At 50.9% G+C, this 17,033-nt stretch overlaps 1 protein-coding gene across 6 annotated transcripts; it reads left to right on the top strand.

Moving 5' to 3' along the window:
* Nucleotides 1–412: 412 nt before the first annotated feature.
* Nucleotides 413–17,012, top strand: CAMTA2 (calmodulin binding transcription activator 2). Of its 6 annotated transcripts, none has more exons than XM_081270980.1 (22): nucleotides 413–513; nucleotides 1,820–1,914; nucleotides 2,111–2,214; nucleotides 3,266–3,333; nucleotides 3,416–3,551; nucleotides 4,125–4,211; nucleotides 4,457–4,610; nucleotides 5,138–5,272; nucleotides 5,948–6,888; nucleotides 7,689–7,815; nucleotides 9,365–9,499; nucleotides 11,252–11,367; nucleotides 12,058–12,242; nucleotides 12,567–12,645; nucleotides 12,807–13,029; nucleotides 13,234–13,538; nucleotides 14,583–14,770; nucleotides 15,022–15,205; nucleotides 15,386–15,457; nucleotides 15,741–15,910; nucleotides 16,061–16,135; nucleotides 16,223–17,012. In XM_081270980.1, exons 2-22 carry the CDS (start codon nucleotides 1,884–1,886, stop codon nucleotides 16,284–16,286), a joined length of 3,579 nt encoding a protein of 1,192 aa, XP_081127106.1. In that variant the 5' UTR covers nucleotides 413–513; nucleotides 1,820–1,883; the 3' UTR covers nucleotides 16,287–17,012. The 6 variants fall into 6 exon arrangements, with proteins under 6 accessions (XP_081127106.1, XP_081127107.1, XP_081127104.1 ...); XM_081270978.1 differs by having other exon boundaries at nucleotides 452–513; nucleotides 1,825–1,914; nucleotides 4,140–4,211; XM_081270977.1 differs by having other exon boundaries at nucleotides 452–513; nucleotides 1,825–1,914.
* Nucleotides 17,013–17,033: the final 21 nt, after the last annotated feature.

The following is a 17,033-nucleotide window of genomic DNA, read 5'->3' as shown; positions in this document are numbered from 1 at the left end:
GCTTGGAGTTGTCTTTCTCTCTGCAAGGCAGTGAAGGAGAGATTAATGAGGAAGGGGGGTTCATTTCAGCTTCTCAAAAATGAAGTCGGTCCGTGTCCCCAAAATAAAGAAGTCTTCCTGGGGCTAAAATAGTCCTGTCCCGTCCAGAATTTCTCAACAGCCCCTAGGGTTCCAGCTTCCACCGGATCCTCCCAAACCAAGAGTCGCTTCCGCCTCGGGAACCAATTTTCCAGTCCTTTGGCACCACTGCCCCTTTAGGCACTTGCTAGTTACAGACTAGCAGACTGTCTCTCGGCCGGCTCTAAGGCCGTGGAAGCCGAGTCCCTCCGCCCAGCGCCCCACCCAGAAACCCACGTGCGTTGACCCTAGGTTCCCTTCCCGACCCCATTCCCTTAATTGGGAAGCCCCGCCCCGTGCGCAGTGACGTCGGACGCTGCTGTCAGCCGGCGCTTGGGGGGGGGTTGGTGTGGGGTAGAATGGCCGCTGCCGCCGTCACCCGCGGGACCCCGGGAGGTAAGAGCCAGGGCCTCTCGCCCGCCTCTCCACCCCCGCGACAGGGGGCGCAGCTCTACCGGGTCCCGACGTGGAGCACCGCGTCGGGACCACCGTCCTACCCCTCCCTGTTCGCCCCCACTTCCCTGCTTCCGTCCTCCTCCCCCGCGCCAGGGGGCGCAGCTCCGCGCAGGGCCCCTCCGCGGACCTGCGTGTGCTGGGGACAGTTCCGGAGAACCCCGCACCGGGCACCTGCACTGCCCTTCGCCCCCCGCGCGCTCGCAGACTGTGCTCCGCGGCTTCTCCAGAACATCCCGGTGTGCAGGCGGGACCCTCCCACCTTAGACATTCTCCTGGGACCCCCTGTACCTCCATAGGGGCAGCCCTGAGCGCCGGGCGTCAGATTCCAGGACCGCCCCGGGGCCCGCAGCCCAAATCCCGCTCTGCACCTGGCAGGCTGCCTAACCTGGACTGCACACCTGTGCCCTGGGGCGGAGTCCCTACTCCAGCTTCACTGCACATAGCCGGGCTTCGATAGGCCTCCTCCCCCTCTCCATCCCTGGACACCTGGCAGAGCCGGTGCTGAGAGCCTCCTTCAGCTTCCATCTGTTCCCCTAGGCGGGCGGGGGCTCAGACTGGAGCCAGAGCTGTAGAAGGGCTAGGGTAGGCCTGGAAGCCAAGGGGAGGCCGAGGCATTTGGGAAGAGGGGTGCAGGAGAATGGAGAGGGCTGTCAGCCTCAGGGCGGTTGTCCCCAGGGTGGGAAGCGGGATCCAGCATCTACCAGGTTCAGATTCTATCAAGCCCTGCTCAACCTGGAGGAGAGAGAGTAGGTCAGTTATCTGCCCTTCTTGGGAAAATCAAATAGAGAAGAAACTAAGGGTGTGTCCTCTAAGGCCTATTTCTCCACCCTGACTTAGATCTCCTGCCCTCATCTGAACTATCTTGCCTACCCATCCTCCAAGGACCAGATGCCCTGAGTCCCTGCCCCCAGAACCTAACCCCCCAGTAGTCCTAGTGGCTGCAAGAGCCCAAGCTGTAGGGCCTCTGAGGCCCTAGCCTGGCTAGCCTTCTACCCTACCCACCCCAACCCTGTTTCTTCTGGAACATTGTTGTTTCCCCACTCATATTGGTTCCTGGCCCCATGTATGGGTTCCCCTTTACTTCCATTTTCTGGCTGTACTGTCATACCATATAGTCCAGTGCCTTCCTCTCTTTTTCATCTTTCCCAGACATCATGACCCAGTTCTCTGTTACCTCCCCCACCTCATGCTTCTCATCCTGGATTAATGTGGGGGCTTCATCATAATCTTGTTTCTCCTTTCCCAGCACAGACTCCCCCTCCCCCCGGCCCCTCAGGCCGGGGGTGACCTTGCCCCCTGGAGCCCTCACCATGAATACCAAGGATACCACCGAGATTGCTGGTGAGTTCACAAACCAGGTTCCCAGTTTGGCCCACCCTTATGTTCTTCCTAGATGTGCTTCCTAGATTCCCTTCTTTCTTGTCCTGGTTGCAGTTTTTCCTGATACTCTGGGTTGCCTTTGACCCTTTACCCCTGGGGTGCCTCTCACAGGAATGCTAGAGCAGCACACCAAACCCTTCCTTCTGGTTCCCTCTAGAGAACAGCCACCACTTGAAGATCTTCCTCCCCAAGAAGCTGCTGGAGTGTCTTCCTCGCTGCCCGCTGCTGCCTCCAGAGCGGCTGCGGTGGAATACAAATGAGGTTTTCTGGGGAACCTGGGGGATTAGGGCCTAGCAAGGCCTAGCAGGCTAGAGGAGGGTGAGTGGGGTCTTTCGGGGTCTGTGCACACTTCTTAGTACAGAGCACTGTTTTAGAATCATAGGAGAGGTATAGACATAGATCTTGAAGGAGCCCACTACTCCTTGGCATATCCGTCTGGGTAAAAGCAACAGCTACCACCTATTATTTCTTACACACTGGGCACCATGCTAAACACTTGGCCTGTGGTTTTTCATATTTTTACTCCCATGTTACTGATGAGGAAACTGATAATACTGCTTGGAGTTTCTTTTTTGGAAGACATAATCCTTGTGTTACACATTTTCTGTATCCTACATACTTAGTGCCTCATATGCAGTTGATGGTCAGTAGTAACAACAGCTTGATGTTAGAACTGTCAGTAAAAGGATATATATGAAGGCTCTATGTGTAATACATAGAACCTTTAGGGGTCAGCAGGGCTTCATGGAGCATCTGGGAAGCTTATAGGATGACTGGAATTTCGAGACATGGAGACTGAACACATAGTACTCCAAGGTCATAGGGTACTAACTTCCAGGAGGTGACTATTAAAGGTATTATCAGGGAGAAATCAAGGGACTCATCTGGCAGGAATGGTAGGTGGAAAATGGGTAAATAGTGACAATGATGGTTTGGATCCTTGTTGGGAAAACCTTGAAGTCAAGTTAAAGAATCTGGAATTCTTGATAGTGTCAAACTAATTGAAATTTTTTCTTAGGGAAGGGTGCACAAAAATGGGATTTTGAGAAAGTAAAATAATATACAGTATGAAGAATGATGATGAACTTGAACCTGGCCCCAAGATATAGGCTCTACTTGGGAGGTAGAGGAGACAATGTTAGATTTTCTCTGAGATGGAACCCAGGATTCTTAGGAGGGCAGAGGAACCTTCCTGGGTCCAGATACTTAGAGGTCCAGCTGCCACAGCTCAGCAGAGACTGAGACCCTGAGGTAATGACCAAGAGATCTTTCCATGTAGCAAACATCCACCTGAGTACCTCCTCTATCACAGGAGATTGCATCCTACCTGATCACCTTTGAGAAGCATGATGAGTGGCTATCCTGTGCCCCAAAGACAAGGTGAGAAAGTTCTCAAAGGTGAGATATGGCAGGAATCCTGATTTCTGCTCACAGAACTTGAGATGAACCCTTCTCTTCCCAGACCTCAAAATGGCTCCATCATCCTCTACAACCGCAAGAAGGTGAAATACCGGAAGGATGGTTACCTCTGGAAGAAGCGAAAGGATGGGAAAACCACCCGAGAGGACCACATGAAGCTGAAAGTCCAGGGCATGGAGGTAAGAGCATTAGGCATCTAATCATTTGTCTTTTCCCACCGTCCTCCACTCTTAGCTGGGCTCCAGCCCTACCAGGGCTTGGGGGACATTGTCCACCTCTGCCCCTTCTAGTCACTCTTCCCTTCTTGCTCACTTTGGATCAGCTGGCTGATCGCTTAGCCTACTCTCTGCTTCCCATGTCCCTCCATGACCCAACTCTCCAGGCCTTAGTACACTGATACCAGTCTCCTGGCTTCTCTTGCATTTCCCACAGGGATCCAAGCAGTGATGCTCTAAGCACAGGTTTCTCTTCCCAAATCATTGCTCCTCCTCTCAGATGCATTCTTGCTTTGCCCTTGGATTTCTGGATAGTCCCATATCTCAAATCTGGCCCTCATTGTAAGGCCCCAGCCCCACTGTTACCTTCTCTTCATCCCTCATCTGTGACTTGGGGCTCCTGGGATTTGAAAGGGGTGGGAGATAGATGGGAGTGGGGAGAGGGTTAAAGAGGAACTGGTGGAAAGATTGGGATTCCTGCAAAGGGACTGAACAGAGGAAGAGTTGGGGAGCAGACTAGCCCTCCCCCCACCCCAGCCTGTCTCCTGGCAGTGTCTCTATGGCTGCTACGTTCACTCTTCCATCGTCCCCACATTCCATCGGCGCTGCTATTGGCTGCTCCAGGTAAGAATGAAAGAGCTTGGGGAGCTAGACTCTGCTTAGCTCTTTGAGGGATGGAGAGATCTAAAAGGATGAAGTGGGAGGATGAGTAGGTTCAGTGTAGAAAGAAGAGATGGGGATTGGGGATGGAGAGAGCCAGAAGTTGGGGGTGAGTTAGGAGGGTACCCAGGAAGAAAGCAAGAATTAGGAAGCTGAGCCCCTGAACGTCAAGACTCCATGACTCTCTGTGTGTGCCCTTTTGCTCTCAGAACCCTGACATCGTCCTTGTGCACTACCTGAACGTCCCAGCCCTTGAGGATTGTGGAAAGGGCTGCAGCCCCATCTTTTGTTCCATCAGCAGCGACCGGCGAGAGTGGCTGAAGTGGTCCCGGGAGGAGCTTTTGGGACAGCTGAAGCCCATGTGTAAGGAGTAGGGCAAGGATAGAACTCCAAGGGGAAGTGGAGATGAGTCCTCCCAAAGGTGCTGTGATTCTGTACCCAGAAGCCTGTGGGTGACCATTTCCCTCCAGGCTAGGAAGGTGTTTTCCTGTGGGGATGCTAGAATTCCTGTGCAGTGTGAAGCGTGGAATACGGAGAAAGAAATGAAGGTCAGCTGTGACTATATGTCTGAGCAGTCTTGAGGTTTCTGGCCTCCGTTTAGCATGTCAGGTGCTTGAAGGAACAATCAAGGTAGTTTGAAAGCCAGGTGTGGTGGCACATGTCTGTGATCCCAAGAGCTAGGGGAGGCTGAGGAAGGAGGATCACAAGTTCAAAGCCAGTCTCAGCAACTTAGCCAGGCCCTAAGCAACTTAGCAAGACCCTGTCTCAAATGAAAAAATAAAGAAGGCTAGAGATGTGACTCTATGATTAAGTGCCCCTGGGTTCAATCCCTGGTACCAAAATAAAAGGTACTTTGGGGGTTCTACATTCTTCCACCAACTCTCCTGTAGTTCATGGCATCAAGTGGAGCTGCGGGAATGGGACAGAAGAGTTCTCTGTGGAACAGCTGGTGCAGCAAATCTTGGACACACACCCAAACAAGCCCGCACCCCGAACCCATGCCTGTCTCTGCAGTGGTGGCCTTGGTAAGCTACCCTGACCCTGTAGTTCTCCACCTAGCTCCACTACTGTATATTTGTCTTGATCAGATTTGCATGCTGATTTGCAAGTCTTGTGCATCTTCAGAAAGATGGGGCAGATGAGCAGATGCCTTCCCATCTGGGCAACACTAGCCCTAGTCCTTGTAGTTTATAGTCCTGTCAGCTTGTTACCTCAACCTCACCCAATACTATCAGTTACACCTGACCTTACCTTTGTTCCTAATTGACCCTTCTTAGTTATGTTTTTTTGTCCTTTTCTATGCCTTTATCATCTGCTCTGGGCTATTTCTCCAAGCCCTGTGTCTTCCCTTGCAGTGTTCCTCTGGTTGGTTTTATTTTGAAGGGAAAGGAGGGGGGGTAGGGGTGTTCATTTCTGATGCCTCCTAGTGGCTGAAATCAGTATTGCACATCTAGTATATAAGGATGTCCCAATAAATACTTTTTTAAAAAAAGTTATATATGGACAGAATGCCTTTGTTTTATTTATTTATTTTTATGTGGTGCTCAGGAACAAAACCAGTGCCTCACATATGCTAGGCAAGTGCTCTGCCACTGGGCTACAGCCCCAGCCCCCAAGAAATATGTTCTAAGGGCTTCCAGAAAGGGAAGACTGCAGAAGGATCTTATTCCTTCTCTCTTCCCCACCCCTCTCCCTTCCAGGTTCTGGGAGCCTTACCCACAAATGCAGCAGTACGAAACATCGCATCATCTCTCCCAAAGTGGAGCCCCGACCTTTAACCCTGACCTCTATCCCCCAGTCCCAACCCCCTGAGCCTCCTCCACTGATAGCCCCACTTCCCTCAGAGCTCCCCAAGGCACATGCCTCCCCATCTTCTTCTTCCTCCTCCTCTTCCTCATCAGGCTTTGCAGAACCCCTAGAAATCAGACCTAGCCCTCCCACCTCTAGAGGGAGTTCATCAAGAGGAGGTACTGCCATCCTCCTCCTGACGGGACTGGAACAGCGTGCAGGGGGCTTGACACCCACCAGGCACTTGGCTCACCAGACTGAGCGTAGGCCATCTGTGAGCTTGGCTGTGGTTGTAGGCTCTGAGCCCGCTGCCCTACCAGCTCCTCCCAGCCCTGCCTTTGACCCTGATCGTTTTCTCAACAGCCCTCAAAGGGGCCAGACATATGGAGGGGGACAAGGGGTGAACCCAGACTTCCCTGAAGCAGAGGCTGCCCGTACCCCTTGTCCTGCCCTAGAGCCTGCTGCTGCCCTGGAGCCCCAGGCAGCTGCTCGGGCACCCCCTCCACAGTCTGGAACAAGTGGGAGAAGAGGAAACTGCTTCTTCATCCAAGATGATGATAGTGGAGAGGAGCTCAAGAGCCAGGGGGCTGCCCCACCTGTACCTTCACCCCCTCCTTCATCCCCATCCTCACCTGCCCCCTCAGAGCCATCGGGCAGGGTAGCAAGAGGGGAGGCCTTATTTGGAGGACCTGGTGGGGCCAGTGAATTGGAGCCCTTCAGTCTTTCATCATTCCCAGACCTTATGGGAGAACTCATCAGCGATGAAGCTCCAAGCATCCCTGCCCCAACTCCACAGCTCTCTCCTGTTCTTAGCACCATCACAGACTTCTCCCCAGAATGGTCATACCCAGAGGTGAGTCTCAGGCTTATTTTCCCTTCTCCATTTGTTTTCCAATTTCCCTGAACAAATTGTATTAACCCTTACCCTACAATCTATAATCTAGCTTCCCTTGGCTTTCATGGCTTCTTTTTCCCCCCAAATGTTGCTGGGGATTAAAATCAGGGCCTCATGAATGCTAAGCAAGCTTTACCACTGAGCTACACCCCAGATGCCTTTATGGCTTCTTGGTTTTCTTTCTGACCTCCATGTTTACAGAGTGTAGCTTCTCTTCTATTTCTATAGTTCTCATCCACTGTGTCCCCCTTCCTCCCCTTCCATATGTTAACATGGTTTTGAGAATCCCCCAGGGACCTTCATTCCCTTGGTGACTACAGTCAGGGGGAGGAAACTGGAGCTGTTCATCACAGAGGAGAAAATATAAGTGGAGATTTGACTGCAGACTGGGCAGCTGAAAGATCATCTTCAGCAGTTCTGCTTTATGCTGTTTCTGTGAGGGAAAGGAGGAACTACGATGGGATGAATTAGCCTAAGAACAGAACTTCTTCATGATAATAGTTATCTGGTAGCCTTGCGGAGGCCCTGAGTTCCCCTGATTCTGGCAGATTCAGAAAATTCTGGTAGAGACCATGTAACCACTTAGCAGTAAGGGTGAGATGAGGGACAGACTGTTTGATCTTGCTTCACTATGTCCTGTCAGTCTCTAGCAAGCATAGGCCCTTCCAGATAGTATATATTCCCTAAGGATTTAAATAAATTAATGAATAAGTGAACACCCAACTTCAGTCACATGGCTGTCTGCCTTCTGTCTGCAGGGTGGGGTCAAGGTGCTCATCACAGGTCCTTGGACGGAGGCCGCCGAGCATTACTCCTGTGTCTTTGATCACATCGCAGTGCCAGCCTCACTTGTCCAGCCTGGTGTCTTACGCTGCTACTGTCCTGGTATGGGGACTGGGAATAGTAGGGAACAGACATATGGATAGTTAGGACAGATTAGGACTTCCAGGCTTCTAAGAAGTACTGGAAACAACTAGATTGTTTTGAGAAGACAAAGACCTATCCAGTCCTGAGGCTGGGCACCAAGCTCCCTCAGCAAGTAAAGAGCATGGCTTGGGTATTGGAAAATCTAGGTCCGGTCCAAGAAATTTAGTCTTCAGCTAACCAGTGACCTTAGATAATTCTACTCCTTTATTGGATTCTTGACCTCCCCTCTTGTAAGGTCAGGCATTTGACCAAAGGGATCACTAATGTCTGTCCAGCCTCTCTGAATTTGTTGGAATCACAGTCTCCAACCTTAATCCAGGGAGAATAAGAAAGGAGAGATAGTGGTCTCCTCCGACCAGTCCTAAGAGTAAAGGACATTGGTTTCTAGACCTTGATTGTCTAGTATGGTAGTCATTAGCCTCATGTGTCCATTTAATTAAAATCAGATTTAACTTCATTTCCCCAATTGCACTGACCATATTTCAGGTGTTCAACAGCCATATATAGTTGGTGCTATCCTATGGGATAGAGCAGATACAGAATATTTTTTTTCACTGCATAAAGTTCTACTCGATAGCATGGGTCTAGACTGACTTCTCTGCCCTTTTGCCACCACTCTTGCCCTGACCCTAATTTAACAGTTGGTCTTCTTGTGGGACCCCAAGGACCACCAGGGTGAAAGGTTGATCAAGCTTTATTATCTGTGAAGGTACTCTTACCCAATCTTTTTCCCCCTATATTTTTTACTGATACATTATAGCTATACATAATGTTGGCATATTTTGTTACATATTCATACGTGCACATACTATAACAATATAATTTGGCCAATATCACTCCCCAGCACTCCCCCCCTCTCTCTACCACCTCTCCTCCCAATTAACAGCCCCACTAAACTATGCATAGAAGGAAAGGAGATGAGACCAGTGAAGGTAGGAACTTGAAGAAAAAGTCTCTGCCCCTGGTCTTGGGAATAAGACCTGGTGGCTTCATCCTTAGGGCCATAGGTTGAGATCCTGGGACACAGCTCTCATTGAACACTGTTGCTAAATAGCCAGCTTCACCTATCTCAGTAACAGACTCATAACTTCTGGGCTCTGGTGTTGGGGACTAAGGGGTTTAACCCCCATCAGGTTGTTCACAAGTATAGATGTCTTTTTGTGTGTGTGTTTTCTGGGGATGGAACCCAGGGCCTTGTACATGCTAGGCAAGTGCTCTACCATTGAGCTATACCTCCAGCCCTATAGATCTCTTTGACTCTCAGCTTCCAGACTTTGTTGCTGAGTAACAAATGTCCTTAACTCCAGGGCCTAGAATCCCACAGTTCTCTGGTCCATAGTAGGTATTAAGTTCTCCCCTCTCAGTGACAAGGCTACTCATTGAAGCCAGAGGCCTCTTGGCTCATAGTGGGGGAGTGGGGAAGATAGATATGGGATGATGGCAGTGGCTCCAACATGGTCTGAGGAGCCAGGGAAGGAGGCCTTTTCGCTGACCCTGTACTCCCCAGCCCACGAGGTGGGGCTGGTATCTTTGCAGGTGGCAGGGCGGGAGGGCCCCCTTTCTGCTTCTGTGCTCTTTGAATATCGAACCCGCAGATTCCTGTCTCTGCCTAGTACACAGCTTGACTGGTTGTCACTGGATGGTGAGTACTAAATCCTCTGACCCCAAGTGTCAGTTCCCACAACCGTTGAGCGTGACATGTTTTAGACCCCTGAGGGGGCCATGTTTCTTCAATCATTTCTGAATGTGGCAGCAAAGTGCCCTCACCTCCTCTTCCCTATAAGTCACAGAATCTTCTTTATCCAATTTCTTACCCAGTACTTGCCATCCCTAAAGATGGAAGGAAGGACAAGGGGCTGGGGACAGGGTCTAGAGCAACATATAGGCATTGTACATGAGTATATATAGACTTAAATTTCTATTTTTCCCCTCTGATTTTAAAGATACACATTCATTATAGGAAATTACAGAAAAGCACAAAGTGGAAAAAAAATATTACTGCTTAGTGATATCCACTACTAACATTGTGATGTGGTTTCTTATATAAACACACAGAAGCACAAATGCACTCCTATATAGTGTATGTAGGTGTAATGAAGTCTGGAACCGTTTTTGCTTTTATTGGTTCGTTCTTTGGATGTTTTGAGAACTTTCTGACTGCCCTGGCTGCTCCCGTGAGGTTTGCTTTTTTTGTCTCTTCCTGTTGTTTCTGTTGTTACCTGTTGGTTTCTTTCAGTTCTTGCTGACATCACTACTTCTGAGGCTTTGGTCCTCAGCCTTTTTTTTTTTTTTTCCCCCGAGGGAGGGTATAGTGCTGGGGATTATACTCAGGGCCTTGAGTATGCTAGGCAAGTGCTGTACCACTAAGTCATATCCTGAGCCTTGTCTCTCTTGCAGCCAGTCTTGTCATAAAACCCAAGTTTGTATGTGCTGAGTTGCCTGTATGTGACTCAAGTTTGCCTACCTTGGGATCTAGCCATTTCTTCTGAAACCAGCATCTGACCTTGCCTCTGTCTTCCTTCCTTATTGCTTGGCTAATGCTTCCCCTGCTCCTTTGTCCTTTCTCTCTTTACTTTCACCTTGTTTAGCTTTCCTGCTCTTTTCTCTATCCTACTTGGGTTTTTGCTCATCATTCTCTACTTTCCTCTTACCGTCACCTCTGTATATTCATTCTCTTCTATGCCAGCATCTTAGAACATGCCCAGCCTTCACCTTGTTTCTGTGCCTGCTTTCCCTTGATTCAGATCCTTTCTCAGTCTTTATTTGATCTCGGGAGGGGTTCAGATAAAGCTTAGATTGTGTATGTGTTTATGTGTGTGCATATGTGTAGGGGTTGGAGGGGGAGGAGAAATGGACATGGCTATCCCTCTCTGTCACTCCACTCCCCACCTCTTTGTGGACAGCTGTGGGGGGCTGGGAGGAGAGGGTGGTGCTTTTCAAATCACAGTTCCTGAGTTCTTTTGGGGAGTGGTTAACAGAGAGTTGGGATCCTTGAGTCTTTCAGCTCCAGCATGGGAGACAAAGGTAGTGTCTGGGGCAAGAACTGGGGGAATATTCTGCTTAGGAAAAGGCTAGTAGAGGGCATGCCATGTGTGATTTAGGACAGTTGGGGGTTGGATGGCTGTTGGGGAATTCCTATCACCATTGTCTAAAAGGAACCAACCTTAATTCAAATCTTGGAATCTGGCTCTAGTACATGGGTGGGATTAAGAGCCCTGGTTTAAGGACTGAGTCCTGGTGGGCTTTATTTAGAAGACTGAGTAAAGGGGTTATTGTTTGGAGGGAAAGAACAGGATTCTGTATCTTCACCCCTAAACTTAGGAGCAGGTCCAAATATGGTATTCTGGGCAACACCTAGACCCTACCCAGTTAGCCTCCCATCCCCATTCCACAGACAACCAGTTCCGGATGTCCATCCTGGAGCGGCTAGAGCAGATGGAGAAGCGTATGGCAGAGATTGCAGCAGCCAGGCAAGCACCTTGTCAGGGTCCTGAGGCTCCTCCAATTCAGGTACTTCCATGAGGACAGGAGGGTCCCCACCCTCCCCTCCTGTCCTCCCACCATCCCCAGATGGTGGGTCTACAGTGGGGAAAGGGAGGAGGGTCCACTAAAGAAAATGGCTGTAGCAGATGCCTGTCCTCACTTGCCTGTCCCCAGCTTCCTCAGCCAGTCTTCCTCCCTCTCTCTGACATCACCCTACTCCCACCCCCATCCCATGGCAAGAGTGGCTATTCTGGGCACCCTCTTGGCATGACAGGCTTCAGACTATTTCTGGTCTGAAGAAGGGTGGAGGTAAAGGAGCAGGTGGGGGAGGGGGTCAGAAGAATTGGGGCTCAGAGCTCTGAGGGTCCCAAATCTCTAAAGGAAGAGGGCTAGGGAAAGGCTGAGAAGACTCTGGCTCCTAAGGGGAGAAGCCATGTGGGGATGGCACAAATCTGAGCTGTTGTAAAGGTACAATATGGGCAAGAGTGTGTAAAGCCTGGCTTTCAGAGTTGTTAGAGCAAATGGGCTGTGGAAATGGAGGATACTGAGGCCACATAGGAATTCAAACTGTAAAGAACCATGGGCTATCACATATCACAGATCTGGGTGATGGCTACCTAGAATAGGAAGTGTGGGGAAGGAGCAGGGTTAGAAGCTAGGGGAATAAGCCAGGAGACCAGATGCAAAAATATTTGCATATGGGTATGTGTACTACAGGATGAAGGCCAAGGGCCTGGATTTGAGGCACGGGTGGTCATCTTGGTAGAAAACATGATCCCACGCTCTACCTGGAGAGGTCCTGAACGTCTGACCCATGGAAGCCCCTTCCGGGGCATGAGTCTTCTGCACCTGGCTGCTGCTCAGGGCTATGCGCGCCTCATCGAGACCCTGAGCCAGTGGCGGTGAGCAGGGCAGCAGGGAGGGGGCTGGACAGTCATTGGGTCAGAAGGTGCCAGGGGATGAGCATCTGGAACACCCCTGCAAAAGGGAAGCAGGGGTCTCTATGGGAAAGAACAGGGCTGGAAGAGGACTGGCATTTGGGATACTTTTGATAACATTTGACTTATGAACCTTTGGCTTCCTTAAATTTACTAGTCTCTTTCTGCCTCATCTCACTGGCTTTAGTGCTTCTAGAGCTCACTTTCCTATCCCTTTATTTCTGATGTTCTGGACTTTTCCCTCTTTTCTCTGACTGGGCTCTGCTGTCCTTCTCTCAAACTGTCCAGGAGCGTGGAGACTGGAAGCTTGGACTTAGAACAAGAGGTTGACCCGCTCAACGTGGATCATTTCTCTTGCACCCCTCTGGTAAGGATGCTGGCTCCTGCAAGCCTTCAGAGCAATATGCAATGGAATGGTGCTTCAAAGGGAAAATTATTTGGGCAATGCAGAGAAAGGGCAGGCCAGAGTGTGAGGACCTAACCTCCTGGGGAAGAACCCAGGCTTCACCTCCACCTCCCTCTCCTCAGATGTGGGCTTGTGCCCTGGGACACCTGGAAGCTGCTGTGCTTCTTTTCCGTTGGAACCGTCAGGCACTGAGCATTCCTGATTCTCTGGGCCGTCTACCCCTGACTGTGGCTCACTCCCGGGGTCACGTACGCCTTGCCCGCTGCCTTGAAGAACTGCAGAGACAGGAAGCTTCAATTGAACCCTCACTTGCCCTGTCACCGCCTTCCTCCAGCTCAGACACTGGTGAGGGCTGCCCCTGATCTTTTTGAGTGAGGGGTATGGTTAGGCTAGGCCAGGGAAAAGCCAAAGGGCAGGAAATAAACTGGGAGAGAAAGAGGCAGGGATGGGGAGATAACAGGAGCAAGAACAGCCAGGGAAGGGAGGGTAGGAGACTTGAGGGATGGCCTGTAGCTCCTGCTGCCCTCGCCCTCTTCCCTCACCTCACAGGTCTGAGCAGCGTCTCCTCACCCTCGGAGCTATCAGATGGCACTTTCTCCATCACATCCGCCTACTCTAGTGCCCCGGATGGCAGTCCTCCCCCTGCTCCTATGTCAGCCTCTGAGATTACTATGGAGGAGATGGTCCCAAGCCAACTCTCCTCTGATGCCCCAGAGGCACCCCTACTCCTCATGGACTTTGAAGCTACCAACTCCAAAGGGTCCCCACCCTCCCCTCCTGTCCTCCCACCAGCCCCAGATGATGGGGCTGCTCCAGAGGACACCGACAGCTCACCTGCTGTGGATGTGATCCCGGTACTGTTTATGCTGATGGAATTAGGAGGGTTAAAAGTGGAGTGGGGTGCAGAGATGGAGTAAAGCAATGGATGGATGAAGCAGAATCAGTGTCTGACTTCAGTTTGGGAAGAAAGGCCATTTATTCTCATTTGGGGACAGGCAAAGTAACCCCTTTGCTCCACTCCTTTCAGATCCTGTAACTCAGCAGTCAATAGGCAGCAGAGGTTAAGAAATCTGGGGAATATCTTAGAGCTGTGTTGTAGAGTTACCTGTTGATCATAAAAGGACAGGATTCTTGAAGTACCACAGAGATGGTAGGCAGCTGGGAAACTGTATAAACAGACAAGATGTAGGTACTTGACAGTGTGGTCTAAAATGGGAAGAAGACTTGCACATGGTAAAAGCTAAGACAGTCTGGTGGAATGAATAAGAAAAAAAATGAATCTTCAAATGTAACCACATATTCCTCTACTAGAATATGTGGACATACTTGCTTTAGAGAGGCTGAATAATTAGGTAGCAGTCTTTAAGTACAAAAAAAACTTGAGAACTCCACAGTGTGGGCTACATGGAATCTGGTCAACAGGAAGTGCTACTGGCTTTAGGGCTGGAGCAAAGGCCAGGCTGGAGCCATTCACTAAAGTGTCATGTGGTCAGCAAGAACTGAGTGGTTCTCAGAGAGCTGAAGGGATTGGGGTGCAAGCATAGCCAAACCTATGGGGAGGATATGCTATTGGCTGGCACTAGGCAGGTCCAGGTGGGACAGTTAGAAGGATAGCATTTGCTCAACTCCTGAATCCCCATTTGGAGTATGTCCTCTTATTCTATGTTCTCCACATCTCAGCACAAAAGGCTGAACCCTCAAGGGGAAGCCAGCAAGAATTAATGAATCTAGAACAGTGGCTAATGAAGAAAAGAGCAGGAGAGCAGTCCCTGAGGACTCAGTATCTGATGTTGAGAAGGAACCAGACAAGGAGCAGACTGAGGTGACAGCTTTGACAGGGTAAGGACATCTGGAAGTTGGGGCCTCTCATGGCTCATGCAGCTTCTCCCTTTATTTAGGTGGACATGATCTCACTAGCCAAGCAGATAATTGAAGCCACACCAGAACGGATTAAACGAGAGGACTTTGTGGGGCTACCCGAGGCTGGCAGGGAGCGGACAGGGGCCGTGGGACTCAGTGAGACCATGTCCTGGCTGGCCAGCTACCTGGAGAATGTGGACCATTTCCCCAGCTCAGCCCCTCCCAGGTGATCAGCTAGGACAAAATCTCCAGATTCTTCTTCAAAGAAAGATGGGAGGAAGGGAAAAAAGCACAGCTTCCCTACAGCCAAAGCTCCATTCTGGTTGAGGCCCTAGGCCATTTGGAAAGGAAACTGAATTGAATGATGTGCTTGGAAGCCACTCTCTCCTGTTGCTGGGGATCTTCCTTCACAGCCACCTCTCAGTGGGACAACAGGGATTTCAGATGCTCCTTGACATTCCTTCTTATCTCCCACAGTGAACTGTCCTTTGAGCGAGGCCGCCTGGCTATCCCTCCAGCACCTTCCTGGGCAGAGTTTCTCTCTGCATCTACCAGTGGCAAGATGGAAAGTGATTTTGCCCTGCTGACACTATCAGATCATGAGCAGCGGGAACTGTATGAGGCAGCCCGAGTCATCCAGACGGCATTCCGAAAGTACAAGGTCAGGGGTCTCGGGATAAATTACACAATATTGAGACTGGGCTCCGAAGGCTTTTGGAGAAAGAGCAGTGATCCAGACAGCCCTCAGATAGGATGAAGAGTCAGAGGACCCTGGAAGAGTGGAGAATAGGCCCAGTGTCTGTTAAGCAGGTAGTGAGATATTAAGACCCTCTCCCCTCAGGGCCGGCGGCTGAAGGAGCAGCAGGAGGTAGCAGCAGCTGTGATCCAGCGCTGTTATAGGAAGTACAAGCAGGTGAGACCTTTTTCTTGAAAGCACACTACCAGCCCACACCCATTCCAGCCCAGAGCACCCAGAATGCTGCCAGGGCCCTAACTCCCCTTCTCTCTCCACAAGCTGACTTGGATTGCTCTTAAGGTATTAGGCATGAGATCTGGGTGAGAGTTGTTTGTGATTCAGTCTTTTTTGTGATGTGGGGTTAGAGAGAGACCTGCATCAACCTAACTTTGGGGTGACCTTTAGGGATTTAGGTCTTTGACTTTTCATTTCAGCCCATCCCTCCTCCCCACCCTTGTAGTTTGCACTCTATAAGAAGATGACCCAGGCAGCCATCCTGATCCAGAGCAAGTTCCGAAGCTACTATGAACAGAAGCGATTTCAGCAGAGCCGCAGAGCTGCTGTACTCATCCAGCAGCACTACCGCTCCTACCGTCGCCGGCCCTCAGGCCCCATGCCAGCGCGTAACAAGTATGGCCCTGGCCCTGAAACCCTCTGCTACCAGCTTTGTCTATGCTCACTCCTATTCCTCATCTGCCCTTCCCTGCTGGGGTTCCTAAGGGGCAGAGGATATGGGATGCTTGGGTATTCCATGAACTCTCCTCCTCTTAATTCTACCAGAAGCTCCTTTCTCACAAAGAAGCAGGACCAGGCAGCCCGTAAAATTATGAGATTCCTCCGGCGTTGCCGACACAGGTATTGATTCTTTCCCTCACTGGATTGTACCCTTCCACCTCCTCTGACTCACCAGGCTCCTCTGACTCCTTCCTCATCTCTCTGCAGGATGAGGGAACTGAAGCAGAACCAGGAGCTGGAAGGGCTTCCCCAGCCAGGACTGGCCACCTGACCTCTCCACAGCCGCCTCACCACCCTGGGGACGCTTCCGGCAGTCTTAACTTGGGGAGGGCCTTCTGGGGCAGGGGGAATCCCCTGTCGGCAGCTTTCCCTTTCATCTTCGTCCGAACCTTTCGTGGGCCTCTCCCCTCCTCTTCCCAGCCCAAATTCCTACTCCTCGCCCTTCCTCTCTCCTCTTTTGGTCCCTGACTCCAGAAAAACCTCGCCCCACGTACCTGCATCTTCAGCTGTGACTTGCGGAGCCCTGCCTGCCCCTTTTCCACAGCTCTCTCCCTGCCTGCACCCGACTCCCCTCTTCCTGACTTGCCTTATTTATTTGTTCGACGCGTCTCTGAATGTATAAGCCTGGGTCCCCACCTTTGCCTTCGCTGCGCGCGCCCTAGTGTTTCGGGGCTAGTCGAAGCCCCATCCCGACTCCGCATGTTTGCGTCCGTTTTCTCCCTTCCTGGCCCCGTCTTACCCAGTCACCCCAACTCTGGCCACCCACCTCCGGGCCAAAGGGGAGGGGATGTACATAGGAACGCATTGCGGAGTCCCGCCCCCGCCCCCGAGGGGAGGGGGCTTGTACATACTGTAACATACAGAGTATAGTTAAAAATCTATTTAAGGCGCGGGAAGGTCTGTGCGGCAGGGGCCTCCCGCCGACTCCACGAGCACTTTCTACTTGTGCATGGGCTTGGTTTATACAAATTGCCATTAAACATCGCTGCACCAGCCAGTCTCTGGCCTCTATCTGCGG

The sequence above is a fragment of the Spermophilus citellus genome (genome assembly GCF_964194105.1).
Source record: "Spermophilus citellus genome assembly, chromosome: 17".
Lineage (NCBI taxonomy): Eukaryota > Metazoa > Chordata > Mammalia > Rodentia > Sciuridae > Spermophilus > Spermophilus citellus.
This window is presented reverse-complemented; position numbering and strand designations above follow the sequence as displayed.

Excerpts from the sequence above, each read along its gene's own strand:
- CAMTA2 (XM_081270977.1), top strand. The coding sequence starts at position 477 with ATGGCCGCTGCCGCCGTCACCCGCGGGACCCCGGGAG. Across the intron at positions 6,889-7,688 it reads CAGAATGGTCATACCCAGAG|GGTGGGGTCAAGGTGCTCAT; the intron begins GTGAGTCTCAGG and ends TTCTGTCTGCAG. Across the intron at positions 11,368-12,057 it reads CTGAGGCTCCTCCAATTCAG|GATGAAGGCCAAGGGCCTGG; the intron begins GTACTTCCATGA and ends TGTGTACTACAG.